Below are 16466 nucleotides of genomic sequence, written 5' to 3' on the forward strand. Positions count from 1 at the left end.
CGCTCATGATTGAATGGTCCGCAAGAAGTTCACATAGCTGACCAAGTGCTGTCCCAAGTGCGAGTGAATGTAGAAGGAGAGGCTTTCTGCATTAGCCTCGCGATCCTCGTCAGTCTCTTCCACGCTGTGAATAGACGCCTGGTCTGAATACACGGGCAGTTGCTCGCGAGATCGCTGAATGTACTCACGAACGCGACTATGAACAGGATATTGATTCATCTGCAAAGACAAATTCCCTTTGATGTCACTGCATGTCCTTTATGCATTGTGGAACAAAACAAATTTACTCACCGATGCATCATCATCCGCCTTCTTGCTAGCCTTCGCCACTATCTTTAATATCACAATTGTGGCGTCATTCTCGTCAATCTCCATCTGAATCTTCTCCATGGGGATGATTTGGATCAATTCATCCTGCGCCACGTCCAGTAGCGTCACAATTTTCGTGCTCACCGTGAGCAGAGTGGCTCTCAATCCGTGATCGCTCGTGATCAGTGTGATGTGGACGGAGAAAAGTGTGGCGTCATTCGCGAATGTCGGCGGCAGCACTTTCCATGCGATCTTCGTGCTCGTCGGCGTGCCTGACATGTTGATGAGACATCCTGGCGATCGACAGTTGGGTAAGGCGTTGTAGCCAACACTGTGAAGCACTCCTTGACCCGTGAGCGCCACGAGCTCAGCTGCTCCGCTGATCGGCTTCAAGATCACCCCCATCAGCCCCTTTCCCACACCCGTGAACACCTCAGTGGCGGACTTCGCCTCGAGCGTGTGCCTTGCAATGCCACCAATCGCGCCCAGCAGTGATATCCCAAAGTCCGTGAGACCCTGCGCAAATCCCTGCGTCAAACCCTGCGGTCGATACCGTCGAAGAGCGTCAGTTCGCTGAAGATGCTCCTCATCCAGTGTCAATCGATCGAGATTTCGCGCCACGGATGTCGCGAGTTTTGTTACAGAGTTCAACGTGCCGGCCGTGATGTTCTTCACGAGGGACGCCGATCCGAGTGTGACGCCCACGAGGAAATCCCATGGGCCACGGAAGAGTCCCTCAACGGGAAGTGACACAAAGTCTCGCAGTCCCGTGGACACAGATCGAGCCAAGCCACTGGGACTGCCGAGAATCTCTAGGCTTCCCACAACCCAGCCAGCTCCGAAGATCGCTCCCGAGAGATAGTGCATGCCCAGTGAGTAGCCCAGTCGCATCATTTGTGTGTTGATGTTCTTGCGCTCAAACGCCGAAAACACCAGCGGACTGTGATCCAAGGCAATGTAGAATCGAACGCAAGTGTGCACGGAAAGGAGCACGTGGACAATGTCGATTCGCAGGGATTCCAGCTGAAGAGGCTTGGCTAGACGCACAGCATGATTGACGATCTGGAAAAGAAAACTCTTCAATATATTGAATCTTTATTTTAAGAGAAGATCAGTCTTACCTCGTTGGGAAGAATTACAATTCCTCTCGGACACGTTTCTCTCACAATCTCCGTTGGAGTCTTATACACGATATTCGTGGGCAGACACTCCACCAGGAAGTCCAACAGGGCATTCATATAAGTGTCCTCAATGTACGCCTTAATAGGATTCATGTGACAATGGATGGCTCTCATGACAAACTCCCTTTCGTAGAAATCCACTGACACTTCGCAGAGAAACTCATTCTGACCAGAAGCGAGATTACTTTGCAGTGTGAGCGGTGAAGAGACATTTTTCAGTGAATTCTGAGGCTTTTCCGCACACAAAACCACCGGAAAGTCAAACTTTCCTGCAAAATGTAGCTGATTGTCCACTTGTATATTGCCAATCCCTATTTTCATCCTCGGTGTCTTGTTCTCAAATCTCACCACCAGATTATCCACACTGATTGAGATAAGTTCATTCTTGAGGGCATTCCCCTCCTCTTGATCGTAGTAAAGCACCAGATTGATCTCCTTCACGAGGACATTGCATGATAGAGACGTCACAGCCACTTCCTCTTGGAGACTCTTCCTCGTGGAGATCACCTTGTCTTGAGACATGACGTCAGGCACTTCGGGTGCTCTGGTGGGATTCAGGAGCCTCGAGCGAATATCCCGAGCCGAAAATTCAAGATTAGCACTTATGTAGTCAATGAAGATCCTCGTAGACTTCCACCGAGTGTCCACTGAGACCTTGAGATCTCCACACAGCGGAATTGTGAGGAAGACATGCTTCCTCTCATTCACCAACATGGGAACTGACCATCGAATTGTTGTACCTGAAAAAGAAGAGAAAAGTAAGCAATCTAAGAGTATTTCTTCCTCCATTAAGATCCTCACCTGCAGTGACTAAGGCAAAGATGAGACCGAAATCCGATGGGGAATCGTCGGGAAAGGCGCGATCGACGAGTGGTGGAGTGTAGGGAATCTTCGTGTTGAAAGGGACAATCTGATACCAGGAAAAGTGCTGATCGAAGCACTCTCGGACGGCAACAGGTGTCTTGCCAACCGTCACCGAATCCGCCTGGGCCACATAAACACTGTATTCTGTGAAATTTTCAATCCACATTCTGGGATACGGATCCTCATGGATGGTAATGAAGCTCTGATCTTGTCGCTTAATCAGAGAAATCCTCAACGGAATGTAATTGTTATCCTTTGGAAGACTGACGGATTTGCAGTTTATTGCTTCGTTCAGATGGACGGGACAGGAGAATTCTCCATCTTCTGAGCACCTGATGGCCAAGAAGTAGTTGTAACTCTTGGCCGGTTTCTTCCTCTTTGGCGACAGATCATAGAATGCTGTGAGCGCCACTCCTTTCGAATGCTGCCCAGATTGCGGAGGGATCGTGTAATTTCCCACGTTGACAGCGTCATTTGGCTTGATTAGAGTCTTTCTGTCCTGATTCTGTATTGCAAATGCCCATATCCTGAGATCATATCCTGTGAAATTGGACACGATGAAGTGACTCGAGAGGATCACAACACGTGATGAATTATCCTGCACGGATGTCAATTGCACTTTGCATATTCCACACTCGAATCCCACTTCCATCGGCAGAGATCCAGCATCGGGTAGAATTATACTCTGAGTCACTTTCTTATCAGATGCACTGAAGGACACTGGCGGCAGCGAGATAGAGCACGATTCCATCGAGAGATTCATCTTGATTGGCTCACTTGAGCCAAAAAGCATTGTCACATCATTGCTGCGAGCCGTTGTGGATTGCTTGTCATCCCAGCTGGTCAGCTTTGTCTCGAATTCCGTCGAATTGATAAAAAGACACCAGGAGGAAACTTCCAGCATCAGACAGTTGGAATTCGGATGACTCGCGGAGAACTTATAGATAGGAATCGTGGCACCTTGATTCTTCACCTTTCTCTCCCACAGAAGCTCCTCTTCGCGCGCGCACGGCCAAGATGACTTTGGCTCCACCAGGCAATTCTCCAAGCTCTCAATCATCTTGTCGAAATCCCCCTGATTCACACCCTGAAAGATCATATTCTTCTCAATGGCGCGATAAGACAACATCACGTCTCTTCTATCCTCTCCATGAGCTGAGACAAATTTCGCGTTGAACTGCAAATTGTGCTCATCCTCATGTGTTCCTGGGAAGCTGAGCTCTGACACAGCTCCTCTGCCAGGAATGGAAAAGCTCTTATCACATTTTGCTTCGTAAATCGTACTGCTAATGCCCAGATTAGACTTCAGCACAAATAGTGGCCACACCACTATTATGATACGTGGATGCTGCTCTTCGCGAATGATCCTCAGCCAGAAACTCACAAAAGAGGACTTGTAGGGCACTTTCACCAGCCACGGCAGATTCTTTCCTGTCTCCTTCAGGGGAATTTCACCCGACCAGCCTTCCTGATTCAATCGCATTCGCAAAGAATGTGGCAATTCTCCGTGTGGAAAAATATTCAGTGCACTAGAAGATTTTCTCCCCGGCAAAAGGATGTCAGTCAAGTTTTCAGGACTCCTGAACTGCACAACAACAGCTTCTGTGCTCATGTTGAACACCTCCATTTGTCCCTTAAGTGTGATCTTGCGCTGTGTTGCGGATATCTTCTCGATCACCACAATTAGAACGCCACCGTTGGAAAGCTTTACAGACTTCGTGCCTTCTCGCGAGATTTCACAGGCTTCTGACTGGAGTGGTGGATCAATCCAACAATCCACTGTGAAAGTAATCATTTGCTCCTTCTTCTCGCTGCGAAACACATAAAAGTGACACACTTTCGCTGGCAGCGAGATTCTCTCGTCAGTTTCTGTTTGTCCAAATATCAGAGGAATGTTTGTGGCGTTGCATATCAAGAATCTTGTCACGAGAATCATCTCCATTGGCTCTTGGCTGTTCTGAAGCGACAGCGTCCAGAGCGAGTGTGTAGTGGCCAAAGCATGTCCCACCGAAGGGCCAAATCTCACCCTGATAGGCTCTGACAGCACATTAATTGCCACTGCATCGCAGTCTTTCTCAATAGCTGCAGAAATCCTAGCATTCTCAATCACGGGATAACTTATGAGATAACTATAGTCGAGAATGCACAGCTCAGCCATCAGATCCACTCCCAGGGACAAATTCCACTCGTCGAAAATATTCACATGTGCTTTGGCATTGAGAATCCTGAGCAAGCCAACGGAGTGACAGGGCGTGATGCTTCCGGTGGGATTGAAGCCCTTTATCACAGATGGTATTTTCACAGGTCGCCGTGAGATGTGATTCATCAGGTTGATCTCAATTTGAGCAATGTCAATGCACCCCCTCAAATTGGCAATCAAGGCTGGATTGAAGACAGAATCAATTCTCAGACATGCAACGAGAATCTTTGGATGGAGATTGAATACAGAGGCATTTCCTGGCTTGTCTGTCTCCACTCGTTGCAGAATATCGTTGATATTGTAGATGAAGGGCTCGCGATTCGTCAAGAGACTCTCCTCCTCAGCCGACGAGCTCTCCTCCTCGAAGAACGTTCCATCCACAGACACCATTGGACTGGACATCACCACTCGCCAGATTGACGCTGTTATCCTCGCCCTAGGCATTTCCAGTGTCTTCATCTCACTCTCTGACAAAGTGAACTCACAGTGATGAAGAAAGTGTCCATGAGCTTCAGAATAATACTCCATTGTGCAACGAATCTCCACAGGTGACAGTGTCTGTAAAAATTCGTGGAAAATAACGTTGAAATACCAGGATTTGCTTATCGTATGAATCGCTGACGAACTGCGTAAGCGTATCAATAAATTATATCGAAAAAACTGAAAGATAAGGAAAAGTCTGAAGTATAAAAGCAAGAAAACTCGTCAGTCTGCAAAAGTGACTAAAGTGATACACTAGAAATTCTACAAAGATGAGAATAATAATTTTTGTGATCGTTCTACTGACAATTCTACACACAAGTTTGCCTCAAGACACATCGACCACCACCCAAACACCATATCCTCACCATTGCCACAAGTGCGAAGGAAGACAGAACATTGATCATTGTTCCTTCTATCAACCACTCAATGAGTCCATTATTTCGGACTCAGATCATACTTTGTGCGAAGAAGGGACAAGAAGAGGATGCTACATAAGTGTTGAGGACGGAATTGTGCGTCGAGGATGTCTTGGAGATGGATATTGTGACACACATGAGTGTGAAGAATGCGGATTGCATTACTGCAACGGCGAAAGCAAGGCAATAATGTCCTGCATTAGCTGTGTATCACATCCTCGTTATGGTGGGTACGATGAAAACTGCCAAGACAATGCAAAAAAAATCGAACCAACATCTTGTGTTACGTACGGATTCCGTAAGGAAGACATGGGATGTTTTAGTATCTTAACAAGTAAGGATATCGTTCACATGTACTCAAATCCATTCATCTTTACAATATTTAATAATTTGCAACGAAATTTGTATTTCAGACGACACACGCTATAATGACATATATGTCTTTCGTGGATGCAATCATTATTTGCCTTATGTGAATGACGTACACCGATGTTTTGATGAAAACGACCATTCTTGCGTCATCTGCATGGAAGACGGTTGCAACACTCACTATGTGGGCTTAGGCGCTAAAGTGTATCCTACAGTAGCACTGCTTATGTTAGCTCTATCTTCAATACTCAATAAATATTATCTTTGATACTTCGCAATGAGGAAAAATGAATTTTCGGAATTGGACAACAAAAAACCTATTCGGCGAGATAAACTACCTTTATTGCTGTCTCTTCAGCTGAAGAATCATAGATACACTTTTAGTGTTGTTCCAGTGATACCAATAACTTATCGACATGCCGAGATAAGAATAATAACTGGCACAGAGACAGGAATTTCGTCAGTGTACCAAGATCACGAGAACGGAGAAGTTCAAAATTTGGCTGAACTGTTCAAGGGAGAAAAATGAAAAATATTATCTTTTTGATCGTTCTCCTGAAACTGATTCAGGGAAGCTTTGCATTGTCCTGCGTGAAGTGCGACTCATCCTTCGATGAGACATGTTCCTTTATGCAATCCGCCAATCGCGCTTCGGAGTGTGCCGGAGGCCTTCCAGAAGGAGTGGAGGATCGGTGCTTTGTGCAATTCACCGAAATGGGTGTCACCGTGCGAGGATGTCTCTCAGAGAATCCTCACATGTTGGAAGTGTGTGAAAGTGGAACGGGAAATTGTCAATTTTGCCAGGGCGAGCGATGCAATATTGATCAGACGATGAGAGAAGTCTGTGCGATCTGTGATTCAGCCACAGATCCCAACTGTGCCTCCACACCATCCTCTTTCATGAATGTCTGTCCCTTCACGTATGAATACGAGGCTGGAGGTTGTTATCTTCACAAGAGGCTTGACGGCACACTCGAGAGAGGATGCATGGTGACTGCCACAAATGATTTCATCAGCCTCTGTCGCACCGGAGAAGAGTGTAAAATATGTCGAGGACAAACTTGCAATACGAAAGTGGACTTTCAGCAGTGTCACGTGTGTGACTCTGAAGCTGAAGCCGTTTCTGGAGAGTCAGTTTGCCTTAGCAATCCAGGAAGTTCGCCCACAACCACCTGCTTTGCCTACGGTGATCAGTGTGCTCAGCTAGTCATTCCCAATGGGAAAACAGTTCGAGGATGCGCACAAGAACTCGACGATGACATCTCAACCTTCTGTCCCAGCAATAATTGCCAACTCTGCTATGATAGTCGTTGCAACAGCAATATCTTCCCGCAGGACCGCATTACTTGCCACCAGTGCAGTGATGCTGAAGATTGCCCCAAGGATATGACTTCCATTGGAAATCCGCCCCAACCTTGTCGCTTCTACGCTTTCGACGATCAATGCTACACTGTCCAGGAGGGCAACTCAGTCTACCGTGGCTGCATGTCAGACAGGACACAAGAGAAGTCAACGTGCGAAGCAGCTGGAGATGAGTGCATTAAGTGCTCTGCACAGGGATGCAATTACGAAGTTGTGAATCCCCCGACTGAACCACCACAAACCACCACAGAACCGCCAACAACTCCGCCTCCAGTCCAGCGATCAAGGTGCCACCAATGTTCAGGTCAGATCAACACAGAATGCTCCTACTATCAGGAAGGTCAGAAGAGCAGTGAGTGCAGCAATGATGTCCAAGGATGCTACACAATTGTCCAAAACGACGTTGTACGTCGTGGATGTCTAGGAGATTCATATTGCGACTCAAATGAGTGTGATCCTCCTTGCTATTCTGTGAGCTGCAACAGTGCTAGCAAGGCCACAATGAGTTGCTATCAGTGCAATTCACTCCAAGGAGATGCAGAAGACAAGAGGAAATGCGAAGATGATCCTGAGGAATTGACCTCCACTCCTTGTACTGTCGATAATTTCTACACAATAGAACATACTGGATGCTACAGCAGGCGCCTCAGTAAGTTTAAAGGTCTCTCATTCCGTTCCCATAAGATTCTAATCATAAATTAATCCCCAGACGCGACAAGTGATGGCGAAACCATATCTTATGTTCAACGAGGATGCATTTACAAAACGGTATTGGATTCACGATGCTACGACGACGAAGATAAGTCCTGCATCCTGTGCCAGGGAGACGCTTGCAATACCGACGAAGTGAGTTTCAGTCCCAAAATCCTTCCATCGGCAGCAATTCTTCTCTTTCCACTTCTTCTTATCGCGAACAAATTATATCAATGATGTGAAGCAATTTCACAGATAATGGACTTATTGAACTCCTCTCAATAAAGGTAGGGAAATAAAGATAATATGTGTTTTGATAATTGATAAACAATCCATAGCCTAATCGTTCGAACATATAACCGCGTGATAGCGGAAAATATCAATTTTCCAACAGTGTGTTTCAATCATAATTCGTGGGAATAGTAAATCAGAAAATATGACTCACCGGAAATGGAACTGGAAAAACATCGACTTTCTTGAGGGCCCTCGGTTGAGGATAGCGCCAGCAAATAATCCCCACGTCACGATTGATGATTTGAATCTGATAAGGTAGCGGCAAATTGTCGTCACTCTGGTGAACTTCAATGAACTGAAAAGCGCCCGCTCTGAGATCGTCTCTGTAGTGCTCCTCTGAGACCCTGCCGTCGTCCTTGCCAGAGAATTTGGGCAGTTTTATTGGCGTAATATTCTCCAAATCTGCATCTGTTGGTTGAGAAATCTCCGACGATGCTTCATTGTCACCATCCACAATCCCAAAGCCCTTTGAACACTCCAACAAAGACTCCTTGATCTTCTGCAAGATGAGAAAATTCTCTGGTCCCACGTCCAACTGAACATACTTCGTGGAGAAGTGACAAGTGCACACTGGAGTCTTCTGCCACACCTCACGAATGAGACTGGTGTTGAAGATGAAAGACATTGGATGGAGAAAAGTGTGCTCTCCTGTAATGATTGTGAGGACCTTCAATACAACATCCAGTTGAACTCGTGATGGTCTCTCGAAAAGCTTCACTTTGACTGAAAAATCCTTTGCGACAGCCTTGATTTCTTCACTCTCCGCTTTGGCCGATAACTCCAGATGGGAAAGCGTTAGCAAGAGACTATCACATCCCAAAAATGAAGATTTGATGAATTTTATAGCATTGGCTGGCTTTCGCATTGTAGATATTCTTTGGTCTGGATTTGATTTTGCAAAGAAATCACAGTCCATTATATCCTGCATTACTGTTCGCACTTCCAGGATTTTCCTTAAGGATTTGTCAGACACGGAAACTTTCATGTGACGTCCTAATTGAATGGTGAGGTTGCACTCATTGGAAATGTTCTGATGCAGTCTGACTTTGAAGATTGACGGAGGAATTCCCATGGCGTCCAATTCACCTTTGCTTGTGTGGAAAATCACTTCACTGAACTCATCTTTCTCCTGCTCTCTAAACAGTGCCAATTTCATATCAAATACACTCATTTGGATGGTCTTCTCGTAAACTCCCTGGGTAATGAAGAGATTGGGCTGGAACACAGACACTGTGGTCAGAGGAGATTGCTGGTGGTACAGATTGATGGTGAAAACTCCACCGACGAAGGACAAATCGTAGGGAATAACAGCTTTGCTGATTGCCTTCTCCTTTATCGTCTCTGTTGTGGACTTTTTGTCCACCTCGATGGACTCAAAGCCAGAATCTTTGATGTCTGACTCGGGTTTTTCATGAACTCTTTTCAGCTTTGATGATTTCAAAGATATCTTCACAGCAGCCTTCTTCCTCAAACACTCCTCACGCTTTGATGGCATAGCAAAAGCCTCTCCAAGTGTCTTCAGCTTCTGCAGCAGAATCAGACCAACTCTCACTTGATTCGTATTCAAATGAAGAATGAGATCTGTGAGGGAGTTGAACTCCACTCCTTGACCGCACACGAGAATGTTGTTGAATACGATGCACGGCGCGAAGACTAGGGAACAATTGAAGTCCTTGAATATTGCACTTATGTCCACGGCGGCTTTGTTAGCCTGATTATTCCACACAAAGGCGGGATTCTCGTTGTACACAATCGATCCTTTTGACGTGCCCTCCATCAATCCAATCACTTCTCCCCAATTTCCCGTGCCAATTGTGATACTCTTCAGCATGAGTTCGTACTGACGATCTTCAATTTTCGACCCGGGAATATTGAGGATCCTCAGCTGGGCAGCCTTGGTGTAGATATCCGGTCGAACTGGCATCCTTGACAGGGGATTTTCCACAGCTGGAGCCACACTCACTTGTCCCACCTTCAAGATGTACACATTGCAGTTCTCTGTGTCATTCTCAATTGGCACGAAAATCCTAAAGCCCTTGCTCTGAAAGTAGATCAGAGGCATGCTATCAACACTGCGAACGCCAGCGTCATTTGTGCCACTTTCACTCCTCAGCAGCGTCTTGAGAACATCCACAAGACTGTGAAGTGAATCAAGATCAACCTTCATGTCGATTTGCTGCATATTCAACATCACTTCCGTTAGACTCTCATTGAGGTTGCGATTCTTCCGGGAAGTTCCCCATTTCGTGTGAACACTTCCAGTCTCAGCCTTCGTCACAGTCAAATCAAGAAATGTGTCGTTCGGATCTGAACTCTCAGTTGCTCGACCACAGATTCCCATCAGAGGATTCTTCCGCCAAGTCTTTGACTCATCCAATAGAAAGGAACTTCCCACGAAGGAACCGATTTTAGCCTTCAACTTCACGTAGATATCACGCAAATCCACACTGGAAATGATGTCCTCCAGTTCCAATTCAAACTTCTGCTTCACACCATCCGGCGCAGTGTTGTAGAACTTCAGCGTCAGCCTCGTCAATGTCCATTGCAGCCACACTGAGATCTTGGATATTGCGCGATCATCTCTCAGAACTTCAGTCGTATCGCTGGACATATCATGCGTAGATGTGGTCTTCATGCCCAGGAATTCCTTGATATCCACATCAGTCTCCGGACTTATGGGTCTCTGGGCAATCTCCAAGTTGTTTCCCGGATTCTCCTCCATCTTCATTAAATTCGCAATCATGGGCAGCGACAAGAAATTCCTCAGAGTACTCACGAGAAGCTTCACTTGACTCTCTGATATTCTAAATATGAGCGGAGCGATATCTATGTGAAAGACAACAGCAAATGGACTCTCCACTTTGTCCAACTCTGGAGTCTTGTACGTGATGGCCAGAGATATGTTGGTTCTGGCAGGAGCCAAGCAGACATATTCTTCCCCATTTTCCATTACACTACACGAGAACTCAGCCAGAACCAAGCTCCAGGGAAAAGTGTCCTTTTCCCTGTCCCACTGCAAAGCAATGGGGAAGTTTTCTCTAAGAAGCGGGAAGGGAATCTTATTCCCTGTTGATTGCACAGCAAGTCGAGGAAATTGTAAAATGACAATTTCAAAGTTATCTCTCCGCCGCAAAATATCCATTATTGTCTCCTCATCCTTCTCCTTCTTCAAGCTTACGCGCGGGAAGACAATCTTGGATGACTTCACCTCGCCGGCTATTACAAGATTCTTCCACAGTGAGTAAATCTCAACAAGACTCACTTGCTTCTTCGGAATGTCCTTTCGCTTTGTGAACACAATTGTTGTGTTCTTCTCTGAACTACTATGCACAGTTTCCAACACTTTTGGCGGTGGTCGCTTGAGAATCTTCTCAGATATTGTCTTTTTTGGTGTATCAGAAATTGGTGGGAAAAGAGCATCGAATTTACTTGAGCTGGACAAATCCTGATGCTTGTTGCTGTACTTGTGGGTGAAAAACTCAAACAGCAGAGGGTCGAAATTCACAACGACTCCGGATATTTGGAATGATAGAATTGGCTGATGAACCACTCGTGACGGATTGTGTGATATTTGCAAAACCATCGAAGCGAAGTGCTCCTTCTCATGCTGTGCAATCACAGGACTTTCATGGGAGATTCCCGGAATGCAAATACTTGCTGTCACAGAGGACAGATTGCCTGTGAAGACACTCGTGCATCGTGTCTTGTTAATCGTAGCTGTAATCCCATCCAATTCCAGGGAGATTTGAGGCAAATTGCTGTCAAACAATTCCTCAGAAGCATCCATTTGGCCAGTCTCCGTCATCAGCAAATCTCGAATAGATGTTCGGAAGAACAACTCTTGCAGTCTGTTGAATTCCATCTTCAGTTTCTTGATGGACATCTCTGCTATGGTGTGAAATATATCATCTTTCTCCCACAATTCGGGCAGCAAGAGATCTGAATATGCACAAATAACTTCTGGTATTTCTATCACCTTCTTTCTACTTTCACCCTTCCTCAAAACAATCTCAATCCTCTTGGCCTCTGCTTCAATCTTTGTATAGCATGCTGTAAAGAGTTTCGCTGGAGGATCAGGAAGTTGGCATGTCGTGTGAACCAGACGATTTGGATACATTGGACTCACTGTTTTGGCCTCAATTCGCTCCGCATGAAGTGTGAAATTGGGCTCAATTGCCAATCCAAGCGGCAAGGAATCCAGTCTCTGAGGCAAGGAATACTTCTTTTTCCCAATTTTAGGCAATTTCTCGTGATCCCGCGTGTAAAATTCCAGTATTGGCTTCTGCACGGTGACCTCGAACACGCGAAAAGGAATCTCTGACATGAGGGCATCATAGTCATCTGTGGATGCCGGAGAGAGTTGAGCGAGAGTCAATGGTGGTTTCTCCTCCACGTATGGTGTGTAATTGTAGAGATTCACGTAGTTCTTGAAGGTGTCTACCAAATGGGAGAAGCCAGTGCCGTAGCGAACAGTCAAGGGCCCCACAAAAGCTCTGTAGAGACACTTTTCCGACAAATCACTGAACTCCAGATCACTTCCAATGTCAGAACTCCTGGCAATGTCATCCGGAATCTCCACCGTGTGCACCATATCGAAGGCCAGGCCGGGTGTCTTGGCCAAGAGACTCTTCTCGGTGTGCTTGAGGTAGTAGTAATCCCACAGCATGTTGTAGGTCTTGTAAATGTCAAGGTTCTCATCAGCTGTGGGATCCTTCAGAGATCCCTCGAGATAGTTCGTTCCCATTCCCTGTTCTGTCGCTATGAATCCCGTCAGCAGTTGACGCTGTCCGCACACGCAATCTCCAATGGGGAAGATTTCAATTGCCGAACAACCACCCGTCATCGAGAACCATCGATTCCCCACCAGAATCGTATCGCTGTAGCATCCAGTCAGCTCAATGGTGAGCATTGGCTTGTACTTGATCTTCTTCGTGGTGTGAACGATCGAGTCATTGATGATCTCTTGATTCTTAAAAGTTACCTTCAGCTTGTTCACGTAAGTTCCACAGTGGAAAACATGCCCATGATTCTCCTCACCACCTTCCGAGAGTTCCTCGTCTGGGAATATCGACGGCAACAGATTCCATGCCCACGAGAAAATCGATTCTCCGTTCTCATCCGATTGATCTGCATCCTGGTTGGATTCTGCACTCGCACTGCCACCTAATTTGGCTCTCAATTTCCCCTGCTTCAGCACCAGCATCAAATTCAGGAGCCGCATCACCATCGGGAACTGCAGCGAGGAAATGTTCAGGTCTATGCAGTCCGTGTGCACATCTACGCGCACAACCGAAGATTTATGTAGTGTGGAGATGTTGTAACGTCGCAGGAAGCGCATCTCCATTGAGCACTTGTACAGAATTGGCTCCTGGCACACATCAATTATGCCAGTTTCGTTCCTCTTGTCCAGGCAAATTGTCAGATCGCTAATCCTCACAATCTTTCGCAGAAGCACCTTTGTCGGCGAGATGTCAATGAACGTAGGATTCCACTCCGAATCCGCGGAGTCGACGGAGAGCAGCTGGATGTTCATGGAGACCACAATATCCTCCTCCAGGTACTTGAAGATGATATTGTGGCACTGCACTGAGATGTTGTTGGCGATCTTATTCACCAGACTGGCCACGTATCCGGGCGGAGCCTGCACTTCCTCATCCTTCACCGGTTTCTTCTTCACCTTCTCCCTGGCCGGCGTCGCACTGCCCGCGTCCGGATCCTTGAGCTTCACCACGAACTCTATCGTGTTGATGGTGATCGTGACTGGTTCAGAGGCGATCTTAGTCCACGGCACGCGGATGATGAGCTCATGAATGTGCCCGGAGAGGAAGATGAAGGGCAAATTGAGCTCCTCTTCCAGCACATCGAGGCGCAAGTCGAGATTTTGGAACGCCCACTCGCCGTTCCACAGGGAGAGCTGGTCAGGATGAGAGACAAGATGTGTTGCAGGCAATCAGGAAGCTGAAAATTGCGAATTCTCACCTGGGCATCCTGTGGCCGGATATTCCTCACGTACTTCTCGATGTGACTGAGGATGATGGGGGTTATGTAGGATTCGATGCGGAACATCTTGCGAAATTCACACTATTTGCAGAATCCCCCAAAGCTAGAACATCACACACTTCCTCCCACAAGCACTGCCATTCAAAATCTCCGCGAAATTCTGGTATTTACAGTAATTTTTGGCCTCAAATGGAACGTGAAAATTTTTCTGCCACTTTGTTTTTCTCGCTGACACGTCAAAAAACAATTTCGTGCAGCCTTCTTGGAAGTGCTAGAATATTTCCCGCCCATTGCATAACCCAAGAAAAATGCAATCTCAATTCGCACAAATGTACTTCATTTCATCAAATATGTTTATCGGCTAGTTTTCCACATCCTTTATAGACTCATAGCAGTAATCGCACATTTCTGCGTTCTCCTCCGGGTAGATTTTGCACTTATCATCGTCTCCCGGACAAATCACCTGGTCGTCGATCTCGGACAGGATTGCCGAGAGGTAGTCTGTAGTGATGGTTGAGTAGTCGAGCTGATCCGATGACACTATGGCTCCTTTCACGTGCACCGACATGTTCAGGTCGCTGTCGACGTGGACCAGCTTGGAGACGCACATTCGCTGCCCGTCGAAGCAGGTGAATGCGAAGAACTCGTGATTTGGATCCCGATGAATGCCCCAAAGAAGCGATGGCAGAATGATCTCGTAAATCTCCTCGAACAGCGCCGCGAATACACTCTTCCGCTGCTCATCGTCGTGAATGATCGTCTCCAGGATGATCTCCGAGTTGTCATCCTGCTTCATGTGCACTGTTCTGGACACCGGACTCACTTCCTCCTCATGGAGCTCCTCAACATCTCGCCGCGGCTTCTTGCTGTCCTTCCCGGACGGCGATGAGCCCTCATTCGATGCTCTCTTGCGCGTCTTCCTCTCCCGGATCTCATCCTCGTTCGGGAAGTTCAAGCAAGGCACAGCCGAAGGCCGCAACCGCGGCTTTCCCCGCTCTAAATGAAACACCTGCCCATTTATCACGTGCTCCCACGTCTTAATTACATCCTCTGGGTTGAAGTGTCTCTCGCAGACTCTATCGTTGCGCTTGAATGGTCGCTTCTTGGGCAAATTGGCCTTCCACTTCTCGAAGATCTCCTCGTCCTGCGAAAAACAAACTCATTAGGACGCCAGATTCATGGAGTTTCCAGGTCACTTGTGGCACCTTCGGCGGCAGGAACATCATCCTCTTCTCCATCATCTTACACTGAATATCACAAAAGGGGACAAAACAGTTTCTCATAATGGATTTTTGGCGATTTTCACGGAGAAAACACAGAACAACAAACGCTCGAGTCTTCAATGTTTTCCTTCCAGCTGTCACTTTAGCTTTGGAAGCGGTGACGTCACCTCATTGGAAGTGTCGGGAAAGCTTTCCCATGAATTCACCAACACGCGCCAAAATATTGTCAGCGCGCGAAATTTGAGATTTTTCTGTGTACGGAATATTATTTTCGTAAGAAAGAAAACAATTTGGTTGTGTGTTTTTAATGTAATTGAGTGGAGAACATGAAATAAACTGGATATACAAATATTTCATATGTATTTGCTGTATTTATATGAAATTTGATGGAATGTTCAAAAATTGTATTTTTAGGAAATGAAATGAATCAAGGAAATTCATATTCTCATGGAAAAATGCTTAATCATACAAAATTCATGGGTGATATAACAGAAAAGTTGGAAACTATCAATTTTCGGCGTCATACAATTCAAGATCAAAACCACTAGTTTGAGAAGTAATTTATTTTATTGTGGTATTTGAACTCTTCTTACGATTTACTGCAATTAAGAACGAATGTTGAACAAACTAAATTCAAAGAGAGCAATATTTAATGCGTTAAACTCTTTGTCTCGAGGAATATCTGTAATAATGGAAGGTGTTGATTATTAAAACATGGTTTAACTCCTTAAATAGATAGAAATAAAATTTTCAAACAACATAATGCAAAGCCAATACACTTAAATCCCCTCTTCATGACCTTTTGCATCACATCCAATTGGTAACGGACCACCATTATTGATTGATCGAATTTTAACACTTCAACTAACTCAGAATCTCAATCTCAAGACTTTCTGCCTCGACTTCAGACACTCCGCCAAGTCTTGATTGCTCGCCCTAGCCTTTTGTGACTCAGAGACTTCTCACTTGTATGGGTTGTTTTGATCATGAGTGTTGTGCACACAGGTTTTATTGCTTACCTCAGCATTCTCTTTTGTGGGTCTCACCTTTCCCACTTTGCCACTCTTGGAGC

The 16466-nt window shown here is 46.0% G+C and overlaps 3 protein-coding genes across 3 annotated transcripts; 1 reads left to right on the forward strand and 2 right to left on the reverse strand.

Annotated features, from left to right (window-relative positions):
• Nucleotides 1-3: 3 nt before the first annotated feature.
• LOC132258119 (intermembrane lipid transfer protein VPS13B) lies at nucleotides 4-14330 on the reverse strand. The gene is made up of 6 exons (XM_059755241.1): nucleotides 14151-14330; nucleotides 8323-14085; nucleotides 2292-5112; nucleotides 1431-2230; nucleotides 292-1371; nucleotides 4-219 (listed from the first exon to the last, which is right to left on the reverse strand). Exons 1-6 carry the CDS (start codon nucleotides 14235-14237, stop codon nucleotides 4-6), a joined length of 10767 nt encoding a protein of 3588 aa, XP_059611224.1. The 5' UTR covers nucleotides 14238-14330.
• LOC132258126 (uncharacterized) lies at nucleotides 5273-6168 on the forward strand. The gene is made up of 2 exons (XM_059755250.1): nucleotides 5273-5787; nucleotides 5867-6168. Exons 1-2 carry the CDS (start codon nucleotides 5307-5309, stop codon nucleotides 6088-6090), a joined length of 705 nt encoding a protein of 234 aa, XP_059611233.1. The 5' UTR covers nucleotides 5273-5306; the 3' UTR covers nucleotides 6091-6168.
• A 169-nt stretch (nucleotides 14331-14499) lies between the features above and the next one.
• Nucleotides 14500-15538, reverse strand: LOC132257719 (uncharacterized). Its single transcript, XM_059754740.1, has 2 exons — nucleotides 15377-15538; nucleotides 14500-15315 (listed from the first exon to the last, which is right to left on the reverse strand). Exons 1-2 carry the CDS (start codon nucleotides 15452-15454, stop codon nucleotides 14533-14535), a joined length of 861 nt encoding a protein of 286 aa, XP_059610723.1. The 5' UTR covers nucleotides 15455-15538; the 3' UTR covers nucleotides 14500-14532.
• Between the last annotated feature and the right edge of the window lie 928 nt (nucleotides 15539-16466).

The sequence above is a fragment of the Phlebotomus argentipes genome, unplaced genomic scaffold, assembly GCF_947086385.1.
Source record: "Phlebotomus argentipes unplaced genomic scaffold, Phlebotomus argentipes genome assembly scaffold_4, whole genome shotgun sequence".
In the NCBI taxonomy this organism is placed as follows: domain Eukaryota; kingdom Metazoa; phylum Arthropoda; class Insecta; order Diptera; family Psychodidae; genus Phlebotomus; species Phlebotomus argentipes.

Excerpts from the sequence above, each read along its gene's own strand:
- LOC132257719 (XM_059754740.1), bottom strand. The coding sequence starts at position 15,454 with ATGAGAAACTGTTTTGTCCCCTTTTGTGATATTCAGTGTAAGATGATG. Across the intron at positions 15,316-15,376 it reads TGATGTTCCTGCCGCCGAAG|GACGAGGAGATCTTCGAGAA; the intron begins GTGCCACAAGTG and ends TGTTTTTCGCAG.
- LOC132258126 (XM_059755250.1), top strand. The coding sequence starts at position 5,307 with ATGAGAATAATAATTTTTGTGATCGTTCTACTGACAATTCTACACACA. Across the intron at positions 5,788-5,866 it reads ATGTTTTAGTATCTTAACAA|ACGACACACGCTATAATGAC; the intron begins GTAAGGATATCG and ends TTTGTATTTCAG.
- LOC132258119 (XM_059755241.1), bottom strand. The coding sequence starts at position 14,237 with ATGTTCCGCATCGAATCCTACATAACCCCCATCATCCTCAGTCACATC. Across the intron at positions 2,231-2,291 it reads CTTTGCCTTAGTCACTGCAG|GTACAACAATTCGATGGTCA; the intron begins GTGAGGATCTTA and ends CTTCTTTTTCAG. Across the intron at positions 1,372-1,430 it reads TTGTAATTCTTCCCAACGAG|ATCGTCAATCATGCTGTGCG; the intron begins GTAAGACTGATC and ends TTTCTTTTCCAG.